Source organism: Anser anser, assembly GCF_964211835.1.
Source record: "Anser anser genome assembly, chromosome: Z".
NCBI classification, from domain to species: Eukaryota; Metazoa; Chordata; class Aves; order Anseriformes; family Anatidae; genus Anser; species Anser anser.
This window is the reverse complement of record NC_139723.1, coordinates 57,678,037-57,694,999: the sequence shown is the minus strand read 5'-3', so window position 1 is coordinate 57,694,999 and position 16,963 is coordinate 57,678,037. Positions and strand designations below refer to the sequence as shown.

General features: G+C 39.1%; 2 protein-coding genes across 11 annotated transcripts in view; one reads left to right on the top strand and one right to left on the bottom strand.

Annotated features, from left to right (window-relative positions):
- Positions 1-13,167, top strand: part of RIC1 (RIC1 homolog, RAB6A GEF complex partner 1) — a 48,222-nt gene extending 35,055 nt beyond the window's left edge. For 4 of the 7 annotated variants that reach the window (XM_083819000.1, XM_083819003.1, XM_083818999.1 and 1 more), the window contains 10 exons: positions 698-836; positions 4,547-4,663; positions 5,519-6,247; positions 6,568-6,726; positions 6,837-6,970; positions 7,867-8,153; positions 8,948-9,142; positions 10,372-10,561; positions 10,707-10,895; positions 11,254-13,167. In XM_083819000.1, the coding sequence (XP_083675126.1) occupies positions 698-836; positions 4,547-4,663; positions 5,519-6,247; positions 6,568-6,726; positions 6,837-6,970; positions 7,867-8,153; positions 8,948-9,142; positions 10,372-10,561; positions 10,707-10,895; positions 11,254-11,539 (2,425 nt within the window). In that variant the 3' untranslated portion in view covers positions 11,540-13,167. Of the gene's footprint in view, positions 1-697; positions 837-4,546; positions 4,664-5,518; positions 6,248-6,567; positions 6,727-6,836; positions 6,971-7,866; positions 8,154-8,947; positions 9,143-10,347; positions 10,562-10,706; positions 10,896-11,253 lie in introns of those variants that run through there. The other 3 variants (XM_083819002.1, XM_083819001.1, XM_083819004.1) reach the window with 2 other exon arrangements.
- Positions 1-16,963, bottom strand: part of ERMP1 (endoplasmic reticulum metallopeptidase 1) — a 43,554-nt gene that overhangs the window by 2,823 nt on the left and 23,768 nt on the right. For all 4 annotated transcript variants that reach the window (XR_014577120.1, XR_014577121.1, XR_014577122.1 and 1 more), the window contains exon 15: positions 911-1,008. The gene's annotated coding sequence lies outside the window, so the exon portion shown is untranslated. The remainder of the gene's footprint in view (positions 1-910; positions 1,009-16,963) is intronic.

Below are 16,963 nucleotides of genomic sequence, written 5' to 3'. Positions count from 1 at the left end.
TGCTTCTACTTGATAATAACTTGAAAACTGAATGTAAACAGAAGAAAAAGGTACTGAAAGACACCCATGTATCTCAATATTTTAACAAGAAAATATTTCTAACATTAGAAGTAGGAATTGGTGGAGTAGCAAAGATGAAGAGAGAAAAAAAGTCTGGCCTGTTTTGTGGTTGTGGGAAGCTATTTTAGTAGCAATAAAGAGCCAGATACTTTCAGACAGGTAAGATTAGTGACCATAGAGGAGAGACAGATTCCCAGATAGTTTTTGAGTGTCAAAACAGGTGATTTTTCTTCCGTATGGTATTTTGGTTTCAGCAAGAAAGGACTTTTTTAGCAGAAAGTAAGCTATTGACCCACTTCAGAAGAAAATATTTGCAATGTTTTTGAAAGAAAAACTCAAAACTGGAAGTTGACTAGAGTCTTATTCTGAATTATCTGATGTTGTCTTCTGTCCACGCATACAGCTCCGTTCCCCAAAACTATTAAGATACAGGAGCTTAGCTTGGTAGGTTTATTTGGTAACTTTAGGTAGTGTTGGTATCTGGGCCTATGAGATTTCTGCTTAAAGGGAAGTAACTGTGATCTGTAGAGTAAATCGTTTGCTAAGTTAAGTTGATTATTTTCATTTTGCTTCATAATACTGATTTTATATTAAATACTATTAAACAACTGCTAACCATTGTCATCTTTTATTTCAGTCTTAACCCTACTGCCAGTGTCCAAGTTCTTCAAGAAGTGTCCATGTCTCGATACATCCCCCATCCTTTTCTTGTAGTGTCTGTTACGTTGACATCGGTGAGGACAGAGACTGGCATCAGCTTGAAGATGCCTCAGCAGGTACAAAGACTATAGTGCTCAAAATTCAAAAGAAATTGTTGCCTGGATTTGTTAGCTTAGTTCTCAACACTTACCTGACTGATGAAAATCATAAGTCAGTGGTTCTTCTGTGTGGTAAAATGCCAGATGTGTATTTTTTTTTTCCTGGTGCTTATTATGAAGACTTCGTGAGCTGCAAGAGGAAAAAAAGTAAATTCTTATTTCTGTTTCATGTCTTCTCTTGTCATCTTGTAAAGTTTGGGACCAAATATTGGGGGAAAAATTAACTATGCTAGTATGTTTACTTAACAACTTAATAATAAATATAATAACTTAATAATAAATAAACATACTTAACTAGTATGTTTTTTTGTGTATTAAACGCTGCACACCAGAGCTATGCATGGCACTAGGAAGTGCCTGTTCTACAGCAATAAGTCAACTGCAAGAGAATACATAGAAAAAAGATTGCATATCACCTTAAGGTTACTTCTAGTCAATTTCATACTACACTAAGATAAGTAAGATAATTGTTCCTACTTGTTGTCAGGAGATAGGTCAACAGCCAAATGATGTCTGCGGTGTGAAGCTGATGCTCTGTCTTAACTCTAGGAAATAATTAAGGCCACTGGAAAGCACAGTGTAAAGTGAAATTGGATTTTTGTTGTCTGTGGTATAAATAAATAAAGCTTAATTTTTTGGTTAGCTGCATTATGAAGCATATTACCTCACAACCTCACAGCAGCTACTCTAAGATAGTTCTGAAGTTGTGTTATCTGTGAGCTAGGGCCCTGGATATGTAAGACATGTATTTTTTCTTCACATAGAAAAGCCATTGGCAGATACCGAAGCACTAGCACAGATGTAAAATCCAAAGGTTTGCATTGCTTTCTCCAGTGTATTCTAATTGAGTGTGCTGAACATGCATCCTAAGACTTTCATGTGATCTTGGACAAGAGTGTAAAAGGCAACATACTTGTGATTTTCTAGTCTGTTTTGCTGTGTGTCCTTACACTTGTTTGGTTATGTCCTTGTGCCAAAATTGTTTCATCTTTATCTTTACCTTTTGTCTAGTAAGTCCTGGGAAGACTTACTAGCTCTCAGAGTGGTCAAATGGTCAGATTTAAACAACCCAGACTGGCAAGTACACAGTCAAGCCAGTAGTTACACAACATATTTATACCAGCAAATGATGTCAGAGACTAATATTAAAAGTTGGTACTGATCAAAATAAAAGCATTAATGTTAGCACTGAATATGAAGTTGTACTGCCCTTTGGACAAAGCAGTGAGCCTGACTTAATATGTCAGCCTTTTCAGTGTTGTTAACAATTTGTGAGCCTATTTCCTGGTGCTGCAAATTTACCATGCAGGCCCTCTATCCATGCAGATTAAACTTAATGCATAGCCTAGTAGAAGCTCCAGTGACTTGGTTTAAGATTAACATGAAACAGGTAAATAAATCTGTAGAAACAATACTTTGCTTTCTTGATACACCTAATTAAAAATATTTTTCTTCAACAGTAGCTTTTAGAAGGTTTAGGTTCGAGATACTGTGCAACTGTGGCTAAACTTCTTTTGGCACATTTACCAATGTTAATCTGCTGTAAGATGCTAGCATGTAGTGGTGATACTGATAAGAATGCAAAGCTTTATTTATCTTAAAATACTGGTGGCTTGCCCATGTCAACAGGCCTAGCTGACATCATAAGACCCTCTTACTTTTATGCAATAGAAAATAAACATGGATTCTAGTAAACAGAAACTCCAGTATTTACTCTTTGGCACAAGACCTGTATAAATGAATATATCTGTAGGTACTTAGTTGTGCTTGAGTCTTCTGAGTCCTTCTGCATTGAATTAGACTTTTAGCCATCTCTATATGGATTGAGAAGCTATTGAGTTCACTTGGGCAGAAAGGCCTAGTGTTAAAACAAACAGAAAACCAAAACCAATTAAAACAGTTCTTTCAAGTGTTGTTTGCCTAGAGGAAAAGACCTCCAAGATCATCTGGTCCAACCATCCCCCTGCCACCACTGTCACGCACTAAACCATGTTCCTAAGCACCAGGTCCAACCTTTCCTTGAACAGATCCAGGAATGGTGACTCTACCACCTCCCTGGGCAACCCGTTCCAATGCCTGACTGCTCTTTCTGAGAAGAAATGTCTCCTAATTTCCAACTTCAACCTCCCCTGGCACAACTTGAAGCCATTCCCTCTAGTCCTATCACCAGTTACCTGCAAGAAGAGGCCGACCCCCAGCTCCCCATGCCTTCCTTTCAGGCAGTTGTAGAGAGCAATAAGGTCTCCCCTGAGCCTCCTCTTCTCCAGACTAAACAACCCCAGTTCTCTCAGCTGCTCCTCACAGGACTTGTGTTCCTGGCCCTTCACCAGCTTTGTAGCCCTTCTCTGGACACACCCCAGGGCCTTGATGTCCTCCTTGTAGTGAGGGGCCCAAAGCTGAACACAGTACTCGAGGTGTGGCCTCACCAGAGCTGAGTACAGGGGGACGATCACCTCCCTGGCCCTGCTGGCTACACTATTCCTGACACAAGCCAGGATGCCGTTGGCCTTGTTGGCCACCTGGGCACACTGCCGGCTCATGTTCAGGTGAGCATCAACCAGCACCCCCAGGTCCTTTTCCTCTGTACAGCTTTCCAGCCACTCTGCCCCAAGCCTGTAGTGCTGCATGGGGTTGTTGTGGCCAAAGCTCAGGACCCGTTACTTAGCCATGTTGAACCTCATCCCATTGGCCTCTGCCCATTGACCCATCCTGTCCAGGTCCCTCTGCAAGGCCTTCCGACCCTCCTGCAGATCAACACGTCTCCCCAGTTGCAAACATACTGAGGGTGCACTCAATTCCCTCATCGTCATCATAAATAAAGATACTAAAGAGGATGGGCCCCAACACTGACCCCTGGGGAGCACCACTGGTGACCGGTCACCAGCTGGATTTCACACCATTCACCACCACTCTGGGTCCGGCCGTCCAGCCAGTTTTTAACCCAGCAAAGAGCTCCATGGGCTGCCAGCTTCTCCAGGAGAATACTGTGGGAGACCCTGTCAAAGGCTTTGCTGCAGTCTAGGTTGAAGCCAGCATCCCTATGTGCGATGTGTGTTTAAAAAAAAAAATTGTATGAATTTATTTTTTTTAAATAGGGCATTATGTAATTCAGATTAAGAACTGTTGAGACATGTCTACATCTACCTGGTGAAGTATCTGATCAACTGTGGGCATGTATGAACAGGGTGCTAAGTTTACTGGGGGTGGCTGTTGGCTTTAACATAGTTACAGCTAGGTAACTGATGTCTTGTAAGTTTACATACCAACTTGTCTTGTAACTTGTCAGCTCCCGGTATAAAACATCCAAGGAAAGCAGTGTGTGGAGTTCAGACGTGCCCTGTTTATGCATGCAAGTTCTGGAAAGCAAATCTGCAGGGAACCTGTTCGATAGGGTTATTTTTGTTTGTTTGTTTTTGGTGTTCTTTTTTTTTTTTGCCTGAGAAGCAGAAGCTGAGCACTGTACTAGTCCCTTTCTGGTCAGAATCCCTCTTGGAGGGTAACTAAAAATGTAGCATCTTATAGTCCATGGATAATAGTTGTGAGCTCTCTTTGCAGAGGCTTTGCAGTTAATTTACTCTTTCTATTCTGGGTTTATATTGTGGTTATGGATAAAATGATCCATGCAAAAAGCTAAACAAGTCATTTGCATAACACTGTTTTATCCTTAGGCTTGTGAGGCTGAAAGTATTATGCTAAACTTAGCAGGACAACTCATCATGTTGCAACGGGATCGATCTGGCCCCCAGATACGGGATAAGGATAATAATCCTAATCAAAGGAAGCATGTGAGTGAATTTATATGTAATATTGTGTATGGCTTCAAAGATGTCAATGACTGGAGAATTTATGAAAGGAAGCAGTACAGGAGTTTAAAAAAAAAAAAGTATTTACACAAGGCAGTGTCTACACTTACAAGCTTAATTGCTAGCTGGAAATACATTACAATTCCCATGATGTTTTTCTAAGAATTTATGAAAAGTTACTACTTACTTATGTAAATATCTAACTAAAGTACTCACTACTTGTTTTTACTACAAGTATTTACTACTTGTGTTGCAATGAAAGATGTAAGTTTTTAAGAGTAAAGGTCCTGTGCAACATTTGGTATGCAGTAATAACAGAAAGTGTCCAGTCTATCTGAAACTGTTTTATATGTTTATGGAATGTTGTTGTTTTTGCAGAATACATCTACAAAATTTCTAGAAGCAACAATAATAAAAACCACATACTGAATTTTCAAGTACTAGTTTTTCTGTGCTGTTGAAAAACCCTTTGGTTACATGAAACAAGGACTTCAGGAAAGTGAAATTTGAAAAGTTTAGGTGAAGAGTCATTTGTTAGTTCAATCAAACACTAGCGGATTTTCTCTTTGTAGTAATTCTGTCATTTCTTCATTGGACTTCTGGGTAACTGAAGAAGCGGAGAGCAGGTTTTTGCTTTACTCCCTTATCCTCGCCCCTCAGGTTTCCTGACTACTATAAGGTGGTTAGAAAAAGGAAAGAAGTGTCTATTGAGTTAATATAAGTAATATATTACAGGTGCTTTGCAGAGAGAGAACAGTTCTTAGCTGAAAGAAGAGCTCTTGTGAAGGGTTTTAAAAAAAAAAAAGGTACAATGAAATATGACTTTTTTTTTTATAGCTGCCTTTCTGTGCTCCAGTTGTTCTAGCCCAGTCTGTTGAAAATGTGTGGACTACTTGCAGGATCAACAAACAGAAACGCCACTTATTGGAAGCTCTTTGGCTCAGCTGTGGTGGGGCAGGTATGAAAGTCTGGCTTCCCCTGTTTCCCAGAGATCATCGAAAACCACATTCCTTTCTGTCAAGACGGATCATGCTGCCTTTCCACATCAACATATACCCACTGGCTGTTTTGTTTGAAGATGCCTTGGTTCTTGGTGCTGTTAATGACACTGTGCTCTATGACTGTTTATACACTCAAACCAGTGCTAGAGAACATTTAGAGGTTCTTTTTCCTTTCTCCATTGTTGAGAGAACCTCTCAGATCTACCTCCATCACATTTTACGCCAGCTGTTGGTTAGGAACCTTGGTGAACAAGCCTTGCTTTTGGCTCACTCCTGTGCCACATTACCATACTTTCCTCATGTACTAGAACTGATGCTTCATGAAGTGCTGGAAGAAGAAGCTACCTCGCGGGAACCCATTCCCGACCCTCTGCTTCCCACTGTGGCGAAGTTCATTACAGAGTTCCCCCTCTTCCTGCAGACAGTAGTTCATTGTGCTAGGAAGACAGAGTATGCCCTGTGGAATTACCTTTTTGCTGCTGTTGGAAACCCAAAGGACTTATTTGAAGAGTGCTTAATGGCCCAGGACTTGGACACAGCTGCCTCTTATCTTATTATCCTACAGGTAATGGTACCCCGTATATTGTAAGAGAGGTGGTATTCACTGAGGTTATATTATTTTAAAATTGTTGTCATTCCAAAGTTACACAGGTTAAACACATTTTAAGTTCAATGACTATGCCCAGTTGAGCTGGGGGCAATATCAGGCAATGTGAGTAGTTAGCTTATGGTTGGAAAAAAAAAAAGGGGGCAGAAAGCAAGGTCTTTCCTCTAATCTCTCTTATTTTTGAATGTGACATGGTATGACTTGACTTACTGATCTTTCTGTTGCTCAACAATGGGACGGTAAAAGCAAGTGACTTAATTATTATTTGTTATTTGCAGAATATGGAAGTTCCAGCAGTTAGCAGACAACATGCTACTCTCCTGTTTAACACTGCCTTAGAGCAGGGAAAGTGGGATCTTTGTCGTCATATGATCAGATTTCTTAAAGCCATTGGTTCTGGAGAAACAGAGACACCTCCAGCTACACCAACAACTCAGGTCTGTGGTGAAAGTAGTAAATACTATGCATCAAAACTTGCATGATTAATCTTGCTATCATGTAGCATGCTTACTCAGTTGACTTCAAGTCTGCGTTTTCTTGGTTTTAGGAACCCAGTTCAAGTAGTGGCTTTGAATTCTTCAGACATCGCAGCATTAGTTTATCCCAATCAGCAGAGAATCTCCACAGCAAATTTAACTTGACAAAAACACTGAGTATGCCCTCTGGCCCATCTGGAAAAAGGTAATTGGTAGTAATTTTCTCTCCTTCCCTACTTTGTTTGGTAATGTACTAGCTCTCTTCCCAGTTTAAGCTATCGAAGTGTATTGTATTCTAGAGACAAATTTGTCATCACCTCCCTCCACAGCCTTATGCTCCTCGGAGAAGATATATTTGCATGTGTGTATTTATATAGTGACACACTTAAATGGATATTGCTCACCAAAATCCAGCGGATGCCCCTGTAGTAATTTAAATAGCTAGTGAGAACGCATGCCTCATATTAGGAGGATCTGTTCTGCTGAAAAATGTCTTTAAGACCTCACAGTTTCATAAAATACACTGCACAGTGCTGTTGTGTGTATCTTGATCTAGCAGTGAGTTGATGAGCCATGAAGGCTTTTATACATTTGGGTGGATCTGTCTCAAACTGCTGTACATAGAATTCATATTGATGAGTATTAACGTTTAGAAGAAGCAGTGAGGTAGGATTCATTATTATCTTGGTTTTGTTTTGTTCCTATATGAGACTTTCAAAACAATCTCATTACCAACTGTAATTCTTTTGGATAGTAATTTTCCATAGATAGTTCTATCAGAAGAGTTTTGAAAGGAAGTGTCTGAGGTTAATGCAAGTCTTGTTTTCTAAACCTGTATCTCGGAAGTCACTTTGCAATGGCATTGGTTTCTTATCTTTATTTTTTTCTGCATTTTGAATGGTTTGATACTCTATGGATGCTTTTGCTGCTGTAATTTTCTTCCTTTATTTCACTTGTCGGTTGTGGCAATGGGATCTTTTAGAGAACACAAGCAGGAAGGAATGGTGGAAGCTGCTTTGGCCACTTGTACTGTGGCTGTGGCCAACAGTCCTTACAACTCAGTCCAGCACCTGATGTGACTGTTCCCTGATTTGTCCATAGGTGGAGTAAAGACAGTGACTGTGCTGAGAACATGTACATTGACATGATGCTTTGGCGGCATGCTCGGCGTCTGCTAGAAGAAATCAAGCTCAAAGACCTTGGTTGTTTTGCTGCACAGCTGGGCTTTGAGCTGATTGGCTGGCTATGCAAGGAGCGAGCCAGAGCTGCTCGTGTCGAAGACTTTGTGTTCGCTTTGAAAAAGCTACACAAGGATTTCCTCTGGCCATTCCCAGTCATACCGGCTTCATCCATTAATTCACCTTTCAAGAACGGAAAGTACAAGACAGGTGCTGTAACATCTGAGTTGATTTGGACTAGGTTTCTCTTCTGCAATCCTACACCCATCAGTCTGAATATCTCCTTCCTCAATTCAGCCAAGCAAAGAACAGGCTGAGGCTTATGACCTGCACAGCCTTCTCATACAGGGTGTGTTTTTTGAAGGGATTCTGTTTAGCATAGACCTCATCTCTTGTACAGTCTGACTACACTACTGTTTCTTCTGAGGTTTCTTACTTTCTTAGGTGCACTGGAGTGGATATGACTTGTGCAGGTAGTAAGTTGAACTGGGATACTGCTTGTTGATGTATAGCTATGGAAAATTAAAAAATCAAAACTTGTACAGTTTTTAGATAGTAATTTGCTTAATTATTTTATATTAAAAAAATAATGTTCCTAATCTTTGAAATTCTCCCATGTGGTAGAGGACTAGAATTTTGAAAGCTTGCTGTAAACCTCTTTGCGTTATTAGTCTCTAGTTTACCTTCTTAGGGCAAAGTTGATAGTAGCTGCCAAGTCTTCCTCTGCCTAGTAGTAGCAGCATTGTTACTTAGTTTTATTGATGCTAATACTTTATTAGCTGATGTTTTGTTGATGCTAGTGCTGACATAAAAAGCTGACCAGAAGTTCTTGAAATACCAAAATTTACTGCATTCCCTTGCTCTTGGTGATCTCAACAAATTAATTGACTATTGACTTAGTTACAAGTTTTAGCTTTCCTAAATGCCTGGAGAGAACTTTCCAAACTTCCTTTTTGATGTTTACATGATCTGTCCTTTGGTGTGTTTTTTTGTTTGTTTTTAAGCCATGGGGGAACAGCTGCTAAAATCTCAGTCTGCAGACACCTTTATAAATATGGAAGTGGACACAGGGGTTTCAAGCACACCCAGGAGTCGCAGCTGGCTTGGCACTATCGGCTCCTCTCAGAGAGAAATTGACACTGCTTCATCCCATGGACCACACATGCAAGATGCATTCCTGTCTCCTTTGCTAAGTAAAGGTTAGTCACTCTTCCCTCTACTTGCCTATTGGAAAAATACACCTGGAAATAAGCACCTGCGTTCTGGTATTTGCATGTGACTGCTGTATCGTTGCTTCTCGACGGCTGATACCATAATGCAGGTGAAAAAATAGAGGACCTGTTGAAAATTGACCTGAAATTTTTACAACAGAGATATACTCGTGTCATACATCTGTGAGTACCTGAAGTAGAATATGAAATTCATACCTGAAGTGTTCCTATCCCCGACAGTAAATTGCAATTTAATATTTTTAGTCTGTCTGAGAAGAGCGTTTGAAGTTTATTTTTGCCTCTTGCACAGGTCAGCAGTGTTTTAGTGCATTAACTTTGGGCTTTTGGATTTCTTTAGAAGGATGTTAGATACATTCTTTAATAAGGAATTTGAGGAAATTATGGTCTGATATAGTTCATTTTTTCCCAAGAACTTTCGTTTTTATCACTTTTGTAAAAGTTCAAATGTATAATGAGCTTGAGAAAACAGGAGGAAATAAGATCCTCTGTGCATTTTCTGACCAGTAAGAGACAGCTGTTAAGACTGAAAGATTTCTCATCTTTTTTTCTACTCCCTCTTGTCCTCAAGCACTGAGCAACATTTTCAACCGTGTCTATATCCTGTGATTTCCACTTTACTAGGGCAAAGACTGTGTGAAGTACAATCTCTCCAAGATGCTAGGGCCTCCTGTAAGAGAAAAAAACACTTGGAGCTACTATTTAACAGGTTGATGTGCTCTAAAAAATGAAGGATGAGGTTCTGTACCTCTCCTTGGGCTCTGCCTTTCTTTCCTTTTCTTTTCCTACTTTCATTACTATTTGTTGTATTTATTACTTCTGAGACTGCAAAAATGTATTGGACTTGAATTGTCACACAACTCTCAAAAGAACAGAATGAGAAAAAAAATATCTCTGCACTTGTACTGCTGCCTGCCACTACTGTTATTTCTATAGACAAGTATCTCACCTTTTTCTGAGCTGAATGAAGACCTTTGAGGTCAATGGACTTTGATAAGCATTTTGAAGCAGTTTGTTTTTAAAGTGAATTAATAATCTTTGAAATACTGCCAGGTGAATTCTAATAATAATTTAATTACTAATCTAATTACTAATCATAGTGGGTAACTACTGTGTACTTAATCAATTTCTGTAGGAAGTAGTTAAGAAATTCTGAGTCTTAGTAAAGTGAGTAGTTTTTTTCCCCTTATGTTTCTGAGTGTTTTTGATAGGTGATGAATGCAGCATTGGTTCAGCAACAGACCTGACTGAAACGAGTTCTATGGTGGATGGTGACTGGACCATGGTGGACGAGAACTTCTCCAGCCTAAGTCTAACTCAGTCAGAGCTTGAACATATCTCTCTAGAACTGGCCAGTAAAGGGCCACACAAGTCACAAGTCCAGCTGCGGTAAGTATTTTGCATTTGAAACTTGGAATGACTAGTACCCAGCATTATGAGAAAGAAACAGTATGCAGTGTTTCTATACTGCTTGCACTTTGGGATTTTGTCTCTCAATGGGGGGAAAAGAACTAAGTAGTGTTTTTTCATACAGGTACTTGCTACATATCTTCATGGAAGCAGGATGTCTGGACTGGTGTATTATCATAGGTCTTATCCTCAGAGAATCTTCAGTAATCAACCAAGTTTTCAGTGTAATGCAATCCTCTGATATTGATGGAGAAATCTGTCAGAATATCAAGGCTGGCCTCTATGCTGTTGATAAATGGGCTTCTACAGACTGGTAAGTGTTATTTTCCACCTTCATTTCTGTTCCAGTTGTGGATACTTAGTTACCCACAGAAATAACTTGGGAGTCATCTCAGCCCCAGGTTAAAACAATTGTTTAATACACTTGCAGGAAATTTATGGACAGTCACTTAATACAGTTGGGGTCAACCTGAAAAAAACACCACCAATTTCTACTGTTCAATTATGATTGCTTTTTTTAATTTTAAAAAAAAAGACAACTTCTGTACAAGAAGGATGCTAGAACACACCTCTTTATACCAAGTATCTCCCAAGAAATTCTGCTTTTCAGGCATTTGACAGAAGTACCATTGCTAATTCACTAAAGATGTTCTATACCATTATTTTCCTAGCCCTGGGTACAAGCCATTTCTAAATATCATCAAACCACAGATCCAGAAGCTAAGTGAAATAGCAGAAGAGCAAGTACAGCCTGAAGCTTTTCAGCCAGTGAATCCTTCTAAAGTTACAGAACAAGCAAACACCAGAGTTGAAGAAAGCAGGACTTTGATTAGCCACGGCACTAATCCTCAGAGTGATGCTGGCAACAGCAGTGCTAGCAGACACGAAGAGGACAAGTCTAAGACAGAGGATGAGGATTCATTCCAAGAGGGCAGTTATGACTGTATTGTGTCTTAAATGAAAGATGAACTACTTCCCAAACATCAGGTGTGAAAGGAAGCAAACCAGCTCTAGACATGCTTCCGTGTTTTGGAGTTGAACTTTTTTTTATATTTTAATCTTTCAAATCTATATTGGGGATAATGTAACTCAGAAGCAGTTTCATCTAACAACTTCAGAAGAAGGCAAGATTTTTTTTGATGCAATCTTCAGACTGCAGCTTTAGGTTTTGATACTTAATAGTGCTGAGAGACAGCAAATACATATGTATACAGGTTCAGCTAATGTTCATCAGTCCCTCTACATCACAGCATACTCGGGAGAAGCTACTATCTTATCTCTTGCTTGAGTTTAAAAGGTAAAGTGGAGACTAAAAGTTGTTCTCCTTCCCACCTTGCCTGCCTAAGAAATGTCTGATCAATGCAGATTGGTTTGATATCAATATTTTGTATGAAAGGAGTGTAAAATATATTGTATGTTTTTGTGAATACTCTTGTACAAATATTCAAGGTTGTACCATATTTGAAGGTACCCATATGTAACGTGCATGTTTCTAGATTCCTAGTAAAGACAAAGCAGAGTTGCACTTCTTTCTGTATGAGGCATACTTTACTGACCTAGCAGTGACACAAGGTGGCTTATCTGTTTTTTTGTTTTCTTTTGTTTTTATCTGCCACTTACAGATCTTATAGTTGGGTTTAAGGGATTGCTGAAGGTTATTTATTTCATTGTAAATTCTTTTCTGAAAAAAAAAATGGATTTTTAAAATGTAAATACTCATCATATACTCTTGCTATGAAAAATTAGTTTAACAGCTCATACTTAAACAATTTTCAAACATTTTATAATATACATGTAACTAAGACTTATTTAACTTTCATACAATGTTATGGAAAGCTGGCTGCAAAAGTCTGTTGCTTTGAGGTACCTTATTTTTTCTAGCTGCTGTCCCTATGTAATAACTACCTGTAACAGTATTAATTTAGATATTAGCTTGTTTGTACTGTGCAATCTGAACAAAAATGCAACATTGCTCATTTTATACAAAATAAACTAGTTTATTTTTTATAACATCACTTGATTACTGACATGGACCAAACAAGTCGTCAAAAGGTAGTTACAGCATCTGTTGCTTTCATAGCGTAGTTACAAAACGCACATCTATTTAAACTCTAAAAATTAGCAACATTCACAATGAAGTTAAAATAAATCGTGGTTTTATTGTCTTTATTTCCTTTGCAGGTAAGATCAAGTGCTTTAAAATGTACAAATATTAAATGGTTGCTTTAAAATGGCTTTATTAAGCCAATACAACCAGTACAAGTGCAATAATAGTATTACTTGGAAAGCTGGAGATTTTAGTGAATGGAGCTCGGATCTCCACTTAAGAGTTGAAACTAATATCAAAGTTTTACAGCAAAGAAATCCAGTTTGAGTCCCAGCATTAAGTTTAGTATGCATTATAGCTACTGGTTACAGATAATGTCTATCATACTTCCTTCCAAATTAGTACCTACGAGCCTGTTGTGATCTGACTTCAGAATCGATTGTTTTAAGGGGATATTTAGAAAGCTTTTCTATGGAAAAAAATATTTAATCTATAAGTTTTCATGTTAAGACAAATAAAAACTGCTTCCAAGTTAATATTTTTCTGTGATTCTGTGGTAATGCTGTAAGCTCAGCCATCTTCCTGCTGTTCAGGGTTGGATCTGTACAAGTGAACACATGCATTAACTGATATACTAAGATTCTTGATATTAAACATCTTACTACTGTGCTGTTGTTTAGCAGTTAAATCTTTTTAGTTCTGAAATTTTAGAAGTTTGTACTTCTTTAGTAGTAATTATCTCTATGCAAATTATATGTGCTAATTTTGTATTTCAATCCCACTGCTGTTGTAATTAAAAGACAAATGTATTCAACCTTACTTGAAGTTACTGCTGTGGAAGATCACACTTCAAGCCAGTGGTAGTGAACTTTACCAGAATTCCTGCATGTTGTCCTGGAGAAACTAAACTCTCACAGAAAATACCAGATGAATTGTTTTACTTTGCTGCATTGTCTCCATGCGGCCTACCTGTTTCACAGAATGAAGGTATTGGGCTTCTAAGTTGAAAATTGTTTTATTAGTGTATCTTGGAAGTTAAATACACCCATTGTTTTGAAAAGAGATGTTAGCTGTATTTGGCAAGATTGTGGTAGCAGAGGTGGCCCCTGTTACGAGGTGAGCCCCTTGTTTGCACTATCAGCCAGCCACTTCCATCGAACTCCAACAGCACCCCTGCTGGCCAAAGCTGAGCCCATCAGCGATGCTGGGAGCACCACTGTGGTAACATCTAACAGAGTAAAAAGCACTGCACAGCAGCTGTGAGCAAGAGAGAGGTGTGAAGAAGAAAAAATGAGAAATAGCCCCACCGACACCAAGGCACTACAGCAGCAGGTGTCCTGCAGCCTGGGGAGTGGACCAAGGGGGAGCAGGTTCTCTCCTGCAGGCTGGGGGGACCATATCTGAGCAGATAGCCCCACTGCAGTGGATACACCCTGCAGGAAGCTGCAGTGCGTTGCGAGCCCATGCAAGGCACAAGCTCCCAGCAGGACTGCCAGCCTAGATGGGGGTGGCGGGGGGGAATGATAGTTTTCTTGGAGGAATATGACCCATACTGGAGCTGTTCCTTCTCCTGTCCTGTGGGAGGGACCCCACAGTGGTGAAAGAGAGAAGTCTGAAGAGGAAGGAGCAGCAGCAACTGCCCCAGCCTGGCTTGTGCTGCCAGGAAGGAAGCAGAGGACTTGGGAATAGGGAGTTGTGAAGCTGAGCCTGGGAAGAAGGTGGGGGTGGAATAAATTAAATCAATTTTTCCCAGGTTGAGTTTGTTTTACCTGTGATGGTAATCAGCAGTGATCTCCCTGCCCTTTCATCTTACGTTCTTCCCCCCATCCTGTTCAGGAGAGGGAAAGCAGCTTGAATGCCAGCCCAGGTTAACTCCCCACACATTTAGTCTTCTGCAAATAAGAGCTATTACCTCAACCTAAACAGGGGAGAAAATACCTATTTAACGCATTAAGCGTTAACATTTTCCGTGGCATTCCGTCTTGCCTCTCACTTTGTTTACCCAGCTAACATAAAGCAGGCTGCCTTAGTTCTTGCCAGCTTGGCCTACATAACTATTTAATGTCTATATTTAAGGATAACTCATTTCATCCTTCATCAGCATTTGCAGATGAGCATCTTTTCTTGATCTGGGTCTCATCCTGTACAGCACTCATGGCGTCTGAAAAAGAGCAACAGTGCTAGGTTCCTTGCTGCTCACTGAAAATCTCACATAGTATACTTGCAAAACTGAATGATTCAAGTAATATTTCTCTGGAAAGTTTTCACCATCACTTTGGTCAGCTAAAGTAGATTAATTTTTTTTGATTTTTTTTTTTTACTACTGTTTTAGCCACTTGCAAAGCAACAAATTTAAAAAGCTGGTTTTAAAGCTGAAGCTCCTATAAGCTATAGGTTGAGATCCACTGCTAAGTAGACAGGAATATATAAATCCATAATCTAGCTCGGACCTGTACAAAAGAGGCCTTTTTTTTTTTCTTATAAATTGAGGAAAAAAAGTTGTCTACCACTACAATAAGATTATAAAACAATAGATAGTCACCCACTGTTTAGGGCAGTAAGCTGCAACAACCAAAGGGACAAAAAGCCTTAAAAAAAAAAAAAGGCCACAGATACTACTTACTGTCTCATAATAGTTTATCCTATCGCTGAGAGCTGAAGACTGTTGAAAGATTCTAGTGGTTAATGAGATGAATGTTAGCTAACAGTGACTGGCAAGAATAGCCCCAGTGCTTGAACTAGTAACAGGTAGGGAAGGACCATGTATTGACCTTCTGATTTTGTGCTGCTGTATTTGTATACTATTAATTACCTACATTTTCATAAATGAGGTTAAAGTGCAGAAAACTCTAAAGATGGGTTATTCGAACTAGGAATAGGTACCAATGGATACTCTCTCATCCGTACCTGGCAGGCAACTCTTGATCACGTAAAGAGAAAGTTGGGCATGTAACAAATATAATGCGAATACCTATGTGGAAATGCAATCCAAGAACAGGTAGGAAGAGCTAAGATTTTTTTCTTTATAGACATACCAAATCAAAGGAAGACAAAAAAAAAAAAAAAAGCAAAGGAAAATTAAACACTAAGAAAAGGAAAATTCAACCCCAGTATTGTTGTAGCAAACACATCTGTAGCCAAAGTCAGGCAGCAAACAAAAAGAGCAGAAGGTGAAAGTGACAGATCAAAGTTCAGTACTAAATAAGCTACTTTTTAGTCTCCAGAACAGAGACCGTAAATCCACTGTGTATCTACACACCTTAAATTTTGTCTTCCAAGCATCTTTCTCATATGACTGTAAGTTAGCTCTGAAAGAAAGATGCAACCTGAAATCTTATTGAATTCTTTATGTACTATGTACCATCTGAAATTAGTAACACCAAGAAGAGGTTTTATAGAAACCCAGAACTGAAAGTTGAAGCTAAATGACAAAGTTCTCTAATATTGATCAATTATCGGAACAAAACACACACACACACACACACAGAAAACCAACATCCCCAAACAAAACATGCATGGACAACTAAAACACTTACTTAAATCCATTCATACCTATTGGCTTTGAAGCTTCATTTATTACTGGGTAATTAACTTACTTAAAAAGTCGTTTGAACCTATTGGTATTTGTCCCAGAGTTTCAGACCAGACTGACAGAATGATTCCTTCCTAGGCTAACTACTACAAACCTTCAGGACTATTTCTGAGTTCAAAATAAAAGCCCTGGTTAAGCAATTTCATATGCTCTAACCACACAGTTTTGTGACATAATTTAGGGCTACTGATATTCCATGGGTTTTTTTTGTTTGTTTTTTTTTACAACCATCCTTCACTGCTGCATATCAGATTCTAAGATGGGTCATCCTGCCAACTCCTTCCAGATCATTAGCAAGCACCAAATTAGGCTCCATGCCCAAGGGAAAAGGGGAAAAAAAAATTACTGAACAACATTACAACACATCCAGCACTCTTCAGCAGCTCTGTCCTATATGCTACAATTAGGTCTGTACAGACTTGTTAGATCTTGTCTATTTGATTAGCGTTTTCCAGCAGGCTTACAACCCAACCTAAATTGAACAGACATTAAAAGAGGTATTGCTAATACAGAACAGCTCCACCTAGTTCAGTCGCCTGTTCTTTTATGTATCGTGCCTGAAACTCTTCTGTTCATTGCACTTATCCCAACATTTTTTCTCCAAATGCATACTTTTACTTGACATGCAATCTGAAGGCACCGTGACACATTCTAATGCTGCATTAGATTGCACAATCACAACAAACACAGGCCTCCTTTGCAAACACATGCTTAAATTGATAAGCAACTTATTTCTGAAGCC